This window comes from Patagioenas fasciata, chromosome 3 (assembly GCF_037038585.1).
Source record: "Patagioenas fasciata isolate bPatFas1 chromosome 3, bPatFas1.hap1, whole genome shotgun sequence".
Classification (NCBI taxonomy): domain Eukaryota; kingdom Metazoa; phylum Chordata; class Aves; order Columbiformes; family Columbidae; genus Patagioenas; species Patagioenas fasciata.
In genome coordinates this window covers 98,445,660-98,461,689 of record NC_092522.1, presented here as the reverse complement: position 1 = coordinate 98,461,689, position 16,030 = coordinate 98,445,660, and the positions used below count along the sequence as shown (strand labels likewise).

At 40.1% G+C, this 16,030-nt stretch overlaps 1 protein-coding gene across 7 annotated transcripts in view; it reads right to left on the bottom strand.

Moving 5' to 3' along the window:
- The window catches only part of KHDRBS2 (KH RNA binding domain containing, signal transduction associated 2), a 372,066-nt gene extending 366,006 nt beyond the window's left edge, over window positions 1–6,060 (bottom strand). For all 7 annotated transcript variants that reach the window (XR_010651118.2, XR_011738480.1, XR_011738481.1 and 4 more), the window contains exon 1: window positions 5,659–6,060. Coding sequence is in view for 1 of the 7 variants with exons in the window: in XM_065834300.2 (XP_065690372.1) it covers window positions 5,659–5,749 (91 nt within the window). In the remaining 6 variants the exon portion in view is untranslated. The remainder of the gene's footprint in view (window positions 1–5,658) is intronic.
- Between the last annotated feature and the right edge of the window lie 9,970 nt (window positions 6,061–16,030).

Below are 16,030 nucleotides of genomic sequence, written 5' to 3'. Positions count from 1 at the left end.
TCTGCTGTTGGCACTGAATTGCACCTTAAGCAGCTCCACCAATTCAAATGGCACCTTTTAGCAAGTAAAGCACTTTTTTTTTTTTTTTTACACAAGGGTACCAGAACCTAACCTTCAGTTACTGTATTTATATTTTTCCCTCTTTGCAAGAGAAATTACTGTGTTTCAAAGTACATGTTTTCTAAGATCACAGATCAAATGGTCCTAAGCTGCTTCAGATGTCTGAAACAGAGAGAGTTGTTTTTTTCTTTTTTAATCACATCTATTTTTTTTTCTCCTCTTAAGGAAGCTTAGCATTTATGACTAACAACTCAGGGTCAATATGAACACTTACAAAGGTTGCTTTGTTATACTCATTATAACTTTTTATACTATTTTGTTTTTCCTAAATCCAGTTATCACCTGGGATTCATCTGCACTACATTCTGCAAGGCAAAAGCACTTCGTAAGTAAATGAACACATACCATGTTGTCACACCATGATAAAAAAAAAAGACCTTTTAAAAAAAAAAAAGACATTTAAAAAAAATCAAACTCATCACTCAGTTCTAAAAACTGCAGTATATTCTCCTGATTTTCATGATTACAAAGATACGAGCCACATCAGTCAATATATTGTATTTGTATAAGGACTGCCTGATAGCCCAATAATGGCAATAAAAAGTTTCCAATTAACTTTAGTGAGTTTTGAACCAAGTCTGTAATGCCAAGCTAATCGCTGCTTTACAGAAAGCCCAAGTACCTTGTATTCATCTAGAGTTTGCACGGATACTACTCCTTTTTCATTGAAAAAGATCCAAATGATAGATGTATAAAACTGGTTTCTAATGAAACCAAGATATCTAAACTACATGCTCTAAACATTAGTGTGTTCCCTGAGTCAATCTTCCAGTTATTTACACTGCATTTCTTGGGACAGCAAAGTAAACAATGATTAATACCAACTATTTTGTGAACAGAGATTTTTGTCTCACCTGATGTAAACATCAGGAAAAAAAGAAACAATAAGAAGAAAAATTACTGCTCACAGATTAATATTAATGTATGAATTTACATTACCATTTTACATTAATCTTATTTTAACTCAAAGCGTTGTGTAGACAGAGCAAACTAATAAATCTGCAAATACACTTTCACAAGTGGTTTTCAATCGAAAATTTGATGAAGATTTAAAAGTTTCAAAGGCCTGACTGCAGCACGCCACAGGCTTGACAAACAGCCTTCCACATCTTGGGCTAAGGATATGATTGTCATATACTATATTGCCAATATAAATAATTTTCATATAGAAACCTTATTAATGCCCTAGGTTTTTGATAGAAATATACACATAGGAACCAAATCTGCCTTCCTATATGAAAAGCAAATGAATCTCTAGGAGTCCAAAGAAACCCAAAACCCACATAAGTGAATATATTAGCTAAAATCCTGAATGTAAGACAAAACAACCTTGAATTACATCAACAGTTTTCAGACTAGCTAGAACAATTATTGCAGGCTTGTATGAAAGACTGTACTAATGCCCATTGAGTGTTAAGGCTAAGTAATAATATACCTTTTGAATAATCATGCCCTGTCCTACAAGGAGCTTTACGATGCTGAGCTATACAAGTCTGACAACAGAGGTTTAACACTCACGTGATGCCACACGGAATAATCTAGAGACTTTGCTCAAGACTGAGCTTACGTGCCTGATTCTCGTTGTCTTCAGAATGCCAACTGAAATGTTGAGGTCAATTGTACTGTCATTACATAAAGAGAAATTAGCTACCTCATTACTCAAGTAATGCTGGGCATTTCCATGGGGAGAGATGCTCTTCCTTTGGCCAGCTCTTTCCAGTAAGTCTTTTTCCTTTATATTACAAAACATATAGCTGGCTTTTATAATATACCACACAAGATGTTTCAAAGCCACACACATATAAATATACATACATACATATATAAATACACAAATATAAAATTTAGTTGTCCCAAAAAGTACATAGACAATTAACTGATACTTTAGCTTATTAAAATAAGACTGATATAAAACAAGTTTCAAACTACCAATCAGTTCCAGCCAGTTGCAGCTTTATGTGTCATCCACACCTTCATAGCTAAAGTCACACGCTTATTTTCACATTCATCATCACAGAGGTCTTACACAAAGCAATAAATATTTACATACATGCAAAAGTAACACACATAAGCAGCTCATTAGCTACCATATTAGGAAGCAGCACTAGAACAGAGAGAGTCTCAGTTCTCACTGGAGCTTTAGAGTGTGCTGTGGCACAATCACAAGTTACATAGAAAAGGTAATGCTCACAAACACACTCTCCACTGTTCACATTTTTCAGCTGACCAAGCATTATCTGACCCATATATTGATCAGGGTATTTCCTTACTAGAAGCAGTACAATCTTACCTCAAGAAATAACTACTTGCAACCAGTTTACATTAAAATAATTTTAAACTATCCATGAAACAGTATGATTCTTCCAGCTCTTCTAAACGGCCTGGTACACAAAAATATTTCAATTAACACAGAACAGATGGAGATTTGCCTATTCTTTGGAGTTCAGCTATTACAATTAAAAGAGGTCTTTTGTTTTCATTGCTGACTAGATTATGTTATTAGAATAAACATGTTCAAAGAATTTCACAAAAGCTTGAATAAATATAGACTGCAGTAAATATCACCAACCATTCACGCTTCACAAGTTCTTCTAATAGATGACTTATAAATGGCTCTTCCATTTCTAATAGTGTAATAATCATTCAGGAGCTATTTCTATATGAAACAGGTAATGACCCGGGGGAAACAAAGTATCCTCTCATTAAGGCACTAGATTAGTCATTTAAGGACTGGATTCATTTTCAGAATCTACCACAGATTCTCTCCGTGATTTTTGGAGAAATTATTTGTTTAATGCCTTCACACGTTTTGTCTAAGAAGTGCTAGTACCTTTTTCCTCACTTTTCTTTGTGTTGTTTGGCAAGTATGCAAATTTTCTGCCATGGGTAGCGTCCCTTTTCTGTGGGTTTCAGCACACATTGCACTGTGGAGTCCCTAACTCATATTATGACTAAAGTAAATAACGTCTATATATCCCTTAGGGGTGAGGGGTAATAGCTACTGATTCAAGTATGCCTCTGACACAGGTCAACCTCTAGGACACAGACCTACCTGTTAAAAACATAAGCAATTTGTTGTTTCTAAATTAAGTACACCAAAACACAGACACACACACAAAAGCTTTACAACTAAATCCAGTGTCATAAACTGAATCTGTATTTCTGGAATGCTTAGCACTTGTGTGCCCTTCTGCAGTTTAACACAGCAGTATGTCTCTTCTCAACCTCAGGTTCTAGCAACTGACATGAAAAATCACAGCCCTTTCAAGTCAGAGAGGATGCTTCAGCTCTCAACACTGAAGCAAAAACCTTCAAACCTACACTTATGTATTATATGCAAAATCTACTGGTAATGAAAAAGCTTATTATACATAAAAATAACACCTGGCTGCTCTTGTTATGTACATAGCTGATCGTGCATTATATTTTAAAGAAGTCCAGAGTCTGGAAGCATCTCTTCATCATGGATGTATCCTAGAAATATAATATTACAGAGATCCTTGCACTACTGTCCCATGTTCTTCTAGACATCTACCTATTCTATACATTTCCTTTCCATTTCTACCCAGCAGCAACCAGTGCATTAATTATTGTTTCCTTAAGTAGCTGTACTCTTGCCTTGATGAAAGTGTTTTAACAGTCATCATATGTTAGACTCTAAAACGAATCTCTAGAAAGCTTGACAGATGGTGTTTTGAAGGATAATGCCAGGTACCTGGTGTGAATCTGATATTAGCATTCCCTACAGACAACTCACCTTCATCTTTTAAAAATCCACTGAAATATACATAGTCCTAGTAACACTAAGGAATAAGAAAACTAATCACTTATTCAATCTCACAGTTGCTCAAAATGCAATTTCTGCATGGATCTGATGTCTAGAAACACCTATTTTATTCTCCTTTTTTTAACTTTACTTTGCACGCTTTCGATTTTGTCCTTCATGCATTTTCTTTCTTTCCCATGCATTCGCACACACCCTCAGTAGATACCTCCCCCCTCCGGGAAAAGATCGAACTGCAAGGTGCAGAAAATACGTCCTTTTAAGAAATACGGGCTTTGTTTATCGTATATTAGAAAAACAACTGTAAAAAGTAGCACAGCTGCCTCTTCAGCAGGAAAGTAGCTAGGACAAATGTGTACTAAGCGTGTCGGTATAAATACTGAATTTTCAAGCTATGAAACAGGAGCACTCCAACAAAGCCTGGACTCAATATCTTCATTCACAATCAATAAAACATATGTTAAAGAAAGACAATACAGACAATACAAAGACTACTGACAGAGAAAGCCACTTACTGCTAGCATTGTACGTTTTAATTAGTTATGATTTTCCTTCAGACATAAGAGAACTTTAGAAATTATTCACCACCTCTAAATGTGAGCTCATTTGAATTTGTGACTCTCTCAAGGGCCTAACCATACATTTCTTTGACTTAGTCTCATTTAAGGGCTTGACAGATTGACTTGATTTATGCACCATTCTTTACTACTTCTTTCTGAAATCAGGTTCCAAATTTAACAGGGATTTTAAAAATGAATATTTTCTGTCTCAGAAGGAACAGAAGTATAAGGAGAACTTACTGGATTACACTTCTGCAAAAGTTGAAATGCTGTACCACCAGTCCTGCACTCAATAACTATATTGAGCAGTTATTAAAGGAAAGACTAAATTATAAACTTTTTAAAGAATCTCCAGTTGGACTGAAGCAAGGAAAACAGAGTGAATCACAACGAATAACAAAAATGTTATGAGCAGCATATTCTGGATGACCACACAAATCTAACAGAAAAATCATGATGTCCGGGATGAAACGGTGTCATGAAACTGATAAGCCATACCAAATCAACGCTTGACATTGCGCAGTCAACTAAAACAGTGCTATATTAACGGCATAATAGTATCACCATATAAGCCTCACTAGTTAAGCATGGGAAACAAGATACAGCGAGTTTAGGGAGAAAGCAGCATCTGTCTTTGTGCGAATAAACCCGGGAACCACGGAAGCCCCTCCCGCAGAGGCTCACCCGCCGCAGCAGAGCCGACGTACCGCTAACCAAGAGCCGCGGCAGGGCTCTCCCTGCCCGGAGCGGGGAGCGGAGGCACCGCTGGCTGCCGGCGGGGGCGGCCGCAGCCGCGCTCCCGTCAGACGGGCTCCCTCACCCCGGGCTCCCCCAGCCCAGACCGACCGCGGGCTCCGGGGCGCACAGCCCCGCCACCTGCCGCTGCCCGCCAGCGCGCGTCGCTCCGCGCTCCCCGCGTCCCCGCCCGGCCGAGGCTGCACTCGGCGGAGCAGGCGCCCGCCGCCCGTTCCCAGCGCCAAGGCTGGCGGGGAGCGCGGCCGCACCGCCGCCGCCCGGCCGAGCCCGCCGCCCGCCCGCGGACCCGACTTTCCTCGTTGACGCCCCGCCCGGGCCGCCGAGCGCTGACCCAAGGGGGCGGCCCCCGCCCCGCGGAGCGCCCGGGGCAAGGGGAGCGGCGGGCCGGTGGCGCCCCGCGCGGGCGTTGGGCCGCGGCGAGCGGGAGCGCAGTCTTACCGTCGGCCAGGAGGCGCATGGCGTGAACAAAGGAGGGATCCAGGCTGTCCTTCTCTGCCATCAGCTCGGGCAGGTACTTCTCCTGCTCCATCGCCTCGGGGCCGCGGCGCCTGGGCACGCCGGGGCGGGCTGCGCGGGCGCCGGCTCGCTCCGCGCCTCCGGTCGCCTCCTCGGCGCCCGCCCCTCTGTGCGCCCCGCGGCTGGCAGGTGGCCGCACCGCCCCTCACCGGCCGCCACTCCCGCGGCGGGGGCGCTGCCCTCGGCGGCCTCGGTGCCGCCTCCGCCTTCCCCTCGCGCAGCCGGGGGCGGGGGCTGGGACTGGGGCGTGCGCGAGCCGGCGCGTGCCGCTGCTCACCCGCCTCGCGCGGCCTCTTACCCCCGCCCCCCCCTCCCGCCACTGAGCGACCCGCTCCCACCGGCGGCCTTAACTAGGGAGGCGGGGCGCGATACGGCCCGCCCCCAACACTCCCATTGGCTGCTGCTCCACGCTGGGTGGGGCAGACGCGGGAGACTCGCCGCACCATTGGCTGTCGTTAGGCGGGCAGTCCCGGGCGGTGGGCTCGGGCCGGGGCGGGGGGCGCGCGTGAGGGTTAGTGTGAATGTGCGTGTGTCTGTGTGTATCTGTGCACGTCTGCGTGCACGGGTGTCTGTGTGTGTGCACGTGTACTGTATGTCTGTGACTCTGTGTCTTTCTGTGACTCTATGTGTGTCTGTCTCCGTATGTTTGTCTCTGTAAGTGGAAGTGTAAGCACGTGTGATTGTGTGCGTGTCTGTGGTTTCGTGTGTGCAAGTGGCGTGTGTGCGCGCATGTGTGCCTGCGTAAGCGTGTCACTGTGTGTCCGTGTGTGACTGTGTCTATGAAGGTGTGTGTGGTGTCGGTGCGTGAGTTTGTGTGTTGCGTCGGTTTGTGGCCGTGTGCACGTGGGTCTGTGCCCGTCTGTGCACGCGTTCCCTATTGTGCGTCCCTGTGTGCACCCTCCCGTGTCTCTGCGTGGCCCCAGCACCTGTGCACGCGGGGATGCGCGTGCCAGCGGGTGTGCTGTGGCGGCGTCTGCACTGTGGCCGTCCGTGGTCGTGTCTCTCTGCGTGGCTGTGGCTGCGTGTCCCCGTCGCCACTCCGTGTCGGCGTGTGCCCGCTGTCGCTCCGTGTCGCTGGGGCGTGTGCCCCGCCGCCCGCCCCCCTGCCGCTCCCGGCCGCCGGGCGCTCTCCAAGGTGCTGAAGCCGCGGGCGGGGCCGCGGAGGAGGCGCAATCTGCCGCCGTCCGTCCGTGCCCGCTCCCCCGCCGCCCCGGCGGCCCCGCGAAGCACGGCGTGCCTTCCCCGAGCTCCGCCGCGCTCCCCGTGCTCCTCGTCCCGCCAGCTCTCCGCGGGGGCCAGGAGCTGCCCCGCTAACCGGGTGCCGCACCGGCGGCGTGGCCGTTCTGGAGCTGCGAGACAGCACCTCCCCTGGGGGTGCGATCGGAGCATCAGCCGCCGAGCACGGCTGCTTCGACAGGGCGCCGAAAATGTCTGCCCGGGGCTGCTGTGGACAGCTGGAGAGAGCGCAGGAGGTGCCCGGCGGTCCTGAGGGAAAGGGGCGATGTTTGCTGAGGAATTGCCACACTGCACCTCCGGGAGTAGCTCTCTACAGCTTCCACGACCCCACATGGCAGATTCAAAGCTATTATGCAATTAAAGCATCTACAGCTGGAGTAAATAAAATTGATTTTAATTAGAATTTGGCTTTAAGTATAGATTTGCCATGGGTTATATTTATCCAGGAATTTCCCCCAACAGGCAATTTAGTAACACGTTTTGATTTTTAGAGTAAAAAAACATGCTTAACTCATCTGAAGCCGCTAAAACTTAATTTGTGGGACCTCAAGAGCAAACGGTCTACCGCACAAAACAATATGGTGTGCTCAATTCCTTTGTGGGATTTTTAGTACTTAGTACTAAGGCTACTAACAATATTTGTTCTAATGAGGTAGATAGTTGCTGCAATAATACACTTTTAAATCACCTACCACTGTTCATATTAAGATTTTTTTTTTTTATGATGTTTATAATTTCATAGGTTTGTTTGTTTGTGTGGCTTTTCCAGAGTTTGTTGATTGGCTGGTTGGTTTTCGGAAGAGGATGAAGGAATGAAGAAAGGTAAAAATCAAGACAAAACTCTGTGAGGACATCCACAAGGTTTTGAAGACATTGTACAACCATCGCATAAAAATTTTGTTCCCAGTGTTTTCAAAGTCCTAAGATACATGTAGGCAGCCTTTGCACAATTTCCACTCAGTTTGCAGATAACTGAGGGATTATGTGTTCGCAAGAACATGTAGAGAATGGCAGTGGCCAATGTGCTATTATTCTACAGAATTCCTGGGGTTGGAGTGGGGTCGGGGGGAAGAATAAAATAACTTCCCTCCTGAGTGGGAGCAGGAAAACTGTGATTTCAGGAAGCTTGTGAAACACTTAAGAGGCAGAGAAGACTGATAGGAGAATTGAAAAGTTTAATTGGCAATATTGGCAATCAGCTTTTACTACAAATTGGGTATGAGGATAAAGGGAAGGCATAAGTCCTCCTTTTAAGAAAAACTAATAAAACAAAGAGAAGCACAGAACTGAGATATTTTATTAATAATTTACCTGATTCAATTTACCACTTGAATAGTTCTTCTTCTTCCCCAGTTAACAGAGAAGCAAGAAATGGCACACGTTTTGCAACACAGCTCAGGACTATCTTGCTTGAGAGATCACCAGTGTTTTCAGATCATACTTGTGCAGCTCCGTTCATCAGAATAGTTCAGGTTGGTGCCCCTCAGTTCAAAAAGAGACAAGACTGGTGATAGGTGTATTCTCTTACAGCACCTTCAAGACAAATTTGAGCTGCCCTCACTTGGAAGCAATCCTGGTCTGGGAGATTTTAAAACATACCATATGGCCACATATACGGAAAACGAATTTTGGGGGCTTTCCATCTGGGCCGTTAGAAGAGTAGTGCTGCTTTAGTCTGCTTAATTGTACTTAACGTACTTAGATCATAGGAAGCTTTGATTTAAACATCTTTAAGTTTATTACACAGTGGGAAGTGCTACATTCATCAAACTCTTTTTTTTTTTTTTTTTTTCCTGGTCAAAGTTGTAGAAAGCAGGTTTGCTTGCGCATCTTTTTACAGCAAAGCAGACAGAGACAAGTTTCCTGTAAGTTCATTTTTCAAAAGTTATAAAGTTAAATTGACTTTCAGTGATCCTTAGGCTGCGAAGCCATTGAGATGCTTTTCTGAATTTTACTTTATACCTCATTAAAAAAAAAAAAAAAGGCATTAAAATCTGTCAGACGGGAAATATAGACCTCTAATGACATCAAGCATGACTTCGTTTTTAGTTGGAGATCAATTTATTTCTTAGCTACTAAAAACCAAAGACACATTTTACAACTTTTTAGTTTGAAGTGTCAAGCCAAATTAAAGTTTATCTGTAGTATATTTAATTACCCAGTCTGATACTGAAGTGGATCACAGCATGCCAGATTACAGTTTATTTGAAGATAGAATAGATAACAATCATTACTTGCTTTTGCTGGTGCCAACTAAATATGTCTGTATTGCCATGAAGCAGTGAAGTCAAAAGGCAGTGGAAGCAAACAATTCCAGGAAAATCTCCAAACTTCCCAAATGCTTCTGTAAAAATTGTGAGATCTTTTGAAAATATGCAGTAGAATGAATGGTCAATGTGAGCACAATGACAATAATTTGCCCTTCTGACACATCACATTAAAGTCAATATAATAATTTAATTCAGTGCAGTTATCTATGTGTGTGTGTGAGTACATCTAGGACCTCATACACCAAAGATCAGATTTTTCAAGAGTTTTCAATTTCAGAAATAACATTTGCTTTCAAATTTCTCTGTTTCACTTGCTTTATCTGTAAGGGTTATGTGGTTCCTGAACTGATGACAGATCAGCATAAAAAAGAAAAATAAAATAGGGAGCTTCTCCTATAATGTATGCTAACCATATCTCTCCCTTAAAATGGAATTGCAACTGATAATATAAGGCATAAAGAAGCAACAATATGCGTGCAATAAAGATGGAATGTCCCCACCTCCTTTAGTTTATTTAATTCCTTCTTGGGATACTTTCTGTATCCATAGTCCATCTGATCTCTGCATGCTGGATATTGATCCCTGCACCATTTGGCTTCACTGTTTTATAATGTGGCATCTGAACACACACAAGCTGTCAATGCAAGCTTGTTTCCACATAACACCACTGGGATGACGCATTGGGCTTTGGTGGGTCTGGTCTCATAGAGGCCCTTGCAGCCCTGGCACTGCCAACGCCTTGCCACACAACCTGTAAGGGAAGTGTGCACCAGCAAGCACACCAGTCACTGTAGATCACCTTCAGACTACCCCACACACAGAAAAAGGCTCAGCCGTATGGTCCAACCCACAGCTGATGGCAAGTCCCTGATTTCAGTAGAGTTTTGATGTCTCCACTCACACAACTGAATAAACAGTGATTTTCTTAAGTAGAAACATGTCATACAGATCAGTCTTTAATCCATGTAAATTATATAGATCAGCTTCAGTTAAAAATGTTATCAGTACTTATTTTCTTCCAAGACATTAAATGGTTTAATTTACTTGGTAAGCCTAAAACTTCTGAAAAGTTCAGTGTGAGTTCCAGGTGTACAACGAATGCTGGCTTATGCTATAACTTGGTTTATGATACCCACATTACAAGTTCTTAGTTCATTAAAACACACATCAAACAAAATTATGTCTGTTACAGCTCTATTTCATATTTAGCATTCTTGAGATGTTGTAAAGAGGGAGTAACTGAAAAGGTGACCCAGGGTAAATGCCATGGAAGGAAGCATAACCTCACTGAAAGATCTCTTATGTTATTTTGGAATTACTTTAAACAACTTAATAAACTATAGAACAACAGTTGAAGGCAGAAAAATGCTTACATAAAAATGAACAGCAAAGAATAAAATGCAGTGTAAAATGTCTGTTCTTCTCCTTCTTCCTTGTGATGCTACCAAAACTGACAGAGAAGTTGTGAGTCTATGACACCATTAGAATTTTGTCCTTTCCACTTGTAGGTAAACACCAGATTTTATATTTTACTTGCCTGTGTTTGAAGATCTATCTTTGCTGTTCCTTCTGACCTTTATATTACATCTTATCCATTGCAGGTAGCTCAAGCACTTTCACAAAAATCTTCATCATGATCACAGCACAGTCTCCACCTATTTCTTCTAAACTTACTGCAATCGATAAGTAATAGATGTCTGAATTTTGCTTTAATCTTTACCTCCAAGACTTAAAACTGTTCCTTTTCACACAAAATCTCCGATTACATTGCTTTCTAATTTTTATTTTCACATGATGCAAAATTAGTCCTTTTGTAGCTTTCTTCTACTTTTTTACCTTCTCTTTATTATTTCCACCATCCTTTCCCAGTATGCAGGTCTCCGTTTAATACTAATTTCTCCCTTGAAGGTTAACAGCAGTAATAAAAACTAATGGACAAACCAAAGAACAAAGGAGGTGATATGGGATTTAGAATAGCTGAGCTGCAGTTTCCAGACTCCTAGGACTCTTCCTTGAGCTATTCCTTCAGTTTATAGTTAAGCATTGACTATTCAGCACAGCAAGTTACAGAAGTTGGTGGTGTCACCTAACTTGAAGCATGTAAAAATCAGATGTACAAGTGTGCTGCAGTCACCACAGATGTGTACGCTTTACAGTCAGTAGGTTGAAAAAGGTTCTTCCAGCAGTTTATTAATCTGACCTGAAGGTACCTATTCTTGGTTGAGATTTGTTGTCCTATGAAAAATCTGATTTCACTGGTTATTAAGTCAGTAACTACATTACATGTAAACATCTAGCTTGTACATAACAGCATTAGTGAAAATTACTTCCAACAGGTTTCAGTAGTGTAGGACAGTAAAGGCCAGAAGAGCTTGTCAGTGTATAACAGATGATGGAACAAAAAAATAAGTCTTCCAAAAAGTGCACGTGATTTGCATGACAAGATACATTCTACTTCAGGCATATAGCGGCAGAAAGACAGACCATGTTCAAAATAAAATGACAGAATTTATTTGAGAAAAAGGACGAGATACATAAATTTTTTTCTGTAAGAGGTAGGTAAATCTATAAATACCTAAAAAAAATATTATACCCTAGGGATAACAGAATTGTTTAGAGGATGCAAATAGTATACACTAAAAATAAGGAGACTGAATTACATCTAGGATAATGTAGACTGAATGTAACAATGTATTTACTATTTCATTTAGGAAGTGAACTTTTGTCAGAAGTAGAAAGCAAAGAAAGAGAATCTTATAGGCATGGATTCAAGAAAGCTAATAATACAGTATAATTATGATTATTTGTGGGCTTTTCTGGTTTTTGTTTGTTTTTGTGGTGGTATTTTCGTGGTTTGGTTTGTGTTTTGTTGTTGGTTTGGTTTTAGTTCAGTTTTGTTCAGTTGGTTGGTCGGTTTTATTTTGTTTTTCCCTGAATGCATTAATAGCTTTTTATCCAGTTTGTTTGGTCTTAGCTTAAGTTTTGTAGTTTTGTAGTTTTGTTCAGAGAATATTCATCTGTAATTGAACAATCAGCAGCTTGATTTTGTTAACTTTGCTTCCTTAAGAAGGATACAGTGGCAACAACTGTTTGAGCTGAATTAGTTTATCGATCAGGTGCACAAAGCCCATAGCCAGGCAATACAATAAAATTATATTTTATTAATCCATTGATCCATTGCAATGTCGTAACAACTGAAATGAAGCAAATTCAGCATAGGATTTAACATATGCCTATTTATGCATTTACAATATATAGCTCCACAGAATTTAACCAGTTCCCACTTACTTATCAGAAATGTAGAAGTATACAAAGAAAATACCAGACAAGTCATCAATAAACTGGAACAAAAAAGAAAATTCTTCACTAAACAGGTTTCAAGATACTTTGCAATACTAAAAGTTCAGAAATAATACAGCTAATTTTCCAAACCATAGTCAAATGTTACGGAAATTTTGTTCAGAATTAAGCCTGACATAGGTAAGAGTTTGACACTATACAGAATACCAACTTACCTACTCACAAGTATAAATTTATATAATTGTTTATTATAAATCCATTCAAAGTGTGTGATACTATCAAAGCAACAATTTAAGAAAAACACTACTTGTTAAATTTGGTTTGGAATGAACTTAAATGAATGAAATTAAATCTCTCCACTTTCCATGTAAAGAACTGTATTACACAACACTTTTCAGGAGACACCTAAAGTTAGGAACCAGTTGGATGTCTAATTTAGGATTAAATGCAGGTATTGCTACCAGTATGAAACAAAAAAACCCACAAAAAATATCTTCTTCTGACGATGTATATTCTAGTTCAGCAGGCAGCTGTGAAGCAGTATTTACCCAATTCTTAAAGATTTGTCTGTTTTTAAAGAAATAATGGAATCAACACATCACATATATTTCAGTCTTGATGGATCATAGCAAAAAGAATTTCCAGAAAAGTCAGTGCATAATTTTAAGGCTTTCAGCAGTGTAGAGGAGAAACTGTGTAAAAGGCATGAAAGTATTTGAAGATCTAGTTAGCATTTTATTAACTGTAAATCATGCAAAAATGTTGTAAATTATTTCACAATTTATTCAATCAAAACTGAACATATATGAATGTACTTTTTAATGGCTAATGGGAAGTATAGACATTTCAAGTTCAGAAGAATGAAAAATGGTACCAACTTTGTGAGTCATTTTTCCTAAGAGAACAAGTGCTCTGTGAAAACACTTTTAAGTTCCCACTTTAACTCCTAAAATATCCTTAGTCCACACTGGGCATTCTCATCCACAAGATTTAGAAAAAACAGCATGCACACAAATCTTAAAACCTTCAGGTCATGAGTAGTTTCAAAACTTCTAAGAAGTTTTCCCCTTCTTCTTCTTGCTTCTTAACATTAGCAAAGCTATTTCATGCCTGCGGCAGTTTCTTTCTAGAGTAGTCTTCAGTATTTAGTTGTACTCATAATAGGTCTCTTAGAGATGTGCACAAAAAATAGAGCAGGTCAAGAAACTTAAAAGAGAGGAGATTTTAAAAGCAGACATACTAATTTAGCAAGTTTGGGAAAAAAAGTTTTCAGTGTCTGACGAGCTCCAGCTATAAAATAAGAAGAATGAAAATGTTAAAAGCTCAGCAAATGTCATTAAATCTGTTCAGAATGGTGGAGTTTATTTGCGATTTGTGCCAGAGCAAATGGATTTGCTTTATTTCAGGACTCGTGCTGTATTAGCCTCAACTATTGCAGAGCTCAGTTCACCCATGGAGCAAATGGATGATGAGTCATTCTTTTTCTAAACAGAGCATTAAGTGCAGTCTCATCTTGCTATTATTTAATTTTCCAAATAAGTAATTCCAAAGCTGTATGAACTCATGGTTATGGTGTGATTTTTTTGTTTGGTTGGTTTGTTGGTTTTTTTTTTTTGAGAGGATGAAATTTAAGGACATATTATGTCACTGCTACCTATGTTTAAGCACTGTCCCAGCTCAGTCAGCATCATTTTAGTTTTATTGCCTTCCAATCTTAATTTTATAGAATTTTGTGTATTATTTTAAATTTTTGATATCTCAAGTGCAAATTAAACTTACAGATTTACAAAACATTTTTAATAATTACCATACATTTCTATAAATTTGGTGTATTATATACAAATGGGAAATCAGCAGCTGTTAAAATAAAAACTTTTGAGAAATGTATAATACAATGATACTTCCCAAAATATGTAAATGTCAGCTACCCAATAGTACCTAAAACGTAATTACATTTCTTTTTTAGGAATATCAAAATACAAAGCCTGATGGATTTGAAGAGATTTACTTTAGAATAATTTTTAATGAATTATGCAAAACTACTTTTCTTTGCTCTTGTATTTGCAATTTACTTTTTTGTCCTCATATACCTTATTTTAAACAGAACTTGCTTCTTACAATACAACAAAACATTAATGTTTTAAATACAGAATGGACATCTCTTGAGGACCTTTGGAATAATTTCCCAGAAGAGACTGCCCACATCAGAAAAGACCTGTGCAGGCACAAAATGACTCTAGTATTTAAAATGTTAATTGAATCCTTTAGTATTTCCAAAAGTTTTCTGATGAAGTTTGCTAAAAGGGGAAAAACAAATTGCCATGAATACACTTTACAAAATATCAGTCTAATTTTGTTTTTGTTTTTGTTTTGTTTTGTTTTGCTTGTTTGGGTTTTGTTTGTTTTGGTTTTGTTGTAATTTTTTTTTGGGGGGGGTGTTTTTTGTTTTGTTTTGTTTTGTTTTGTTTTATTTTGTTTTGTTTTGTTTTGTTTTGTTTTGTTTTGTTTTTTGCCCTTCCTTACCTGAATGACCATTGTTTTTGATATGAGTATTGTCATTGACAGTGGACTTTGAATCAGGCACAAGGACACTGCAGCAGATGTTCTCCAATCTGCTGGAGCTGCTGCTGTCATGCTGTCCACCAGCACTGTCCTGCACTGACCCTAGGTGAAGGTCTAGTTTTGTGCTGGTCTTTAAAACCAAAGGAGGAAGAGTATTTGCTGCAGAAAATGAAGTAGACTTTTTTATTATTTTTTTTATTTTTGGGACGACCTTATTTGGACAATTTATTTTGAGAGCTTAAACGTTTCTCAGAAGAAAATGTTGCAATGTTGCTATGTAAGACTATGTCAGATTGGTCATTAGATTTAAGCTATTTGTTTTCTAAGTAATTCAGAACAATTTCTGTTTCATCCACACTCTTCCTTTTTCGATTTTACACCATTCAATTTATATGTCAGATGACTGGTGGTATATCTGGACTTCTTATGTTTAGTCTCTATGCTGCTGTCTGTCTTCTGCTGAACCAAACTGCTTTTTATCTTGTATTCAGTGAAATTTTTAAAGAGTTTATGTGTAGCTAAGGCTAAGAGACTGCTGAATGTTAAATGCATGACAATATATCTTTGCATCTACTTTTTCAGTTTATTTCTGCTTTTATCTTTTTCTCCCATAAACAGCAGTTTTTGCAATTAATCATAAGAAAAAATAAGTAGGAAGAGAAGCATAGAGAGGGAGAGGAAGGACATTTCTTAACAAACAGAGGTACACAAGCATAAGCTTGAAGCTGTACTAAATAATGTACTGGCAATTCTCTTCATGAAGGGGCAGATGACTTACCAAACTAGACCATTGTTCCCTGTAAGACTCAGAGAGCTGAATCTCTCTTGGTTGATACTACAGTTTTCCGGAGTCACTAACCCATCTGACAGAAAAAATAATTAATCTGCCTTCTTCTATATTGAGGTTATATGTTTCTGCTGAATGG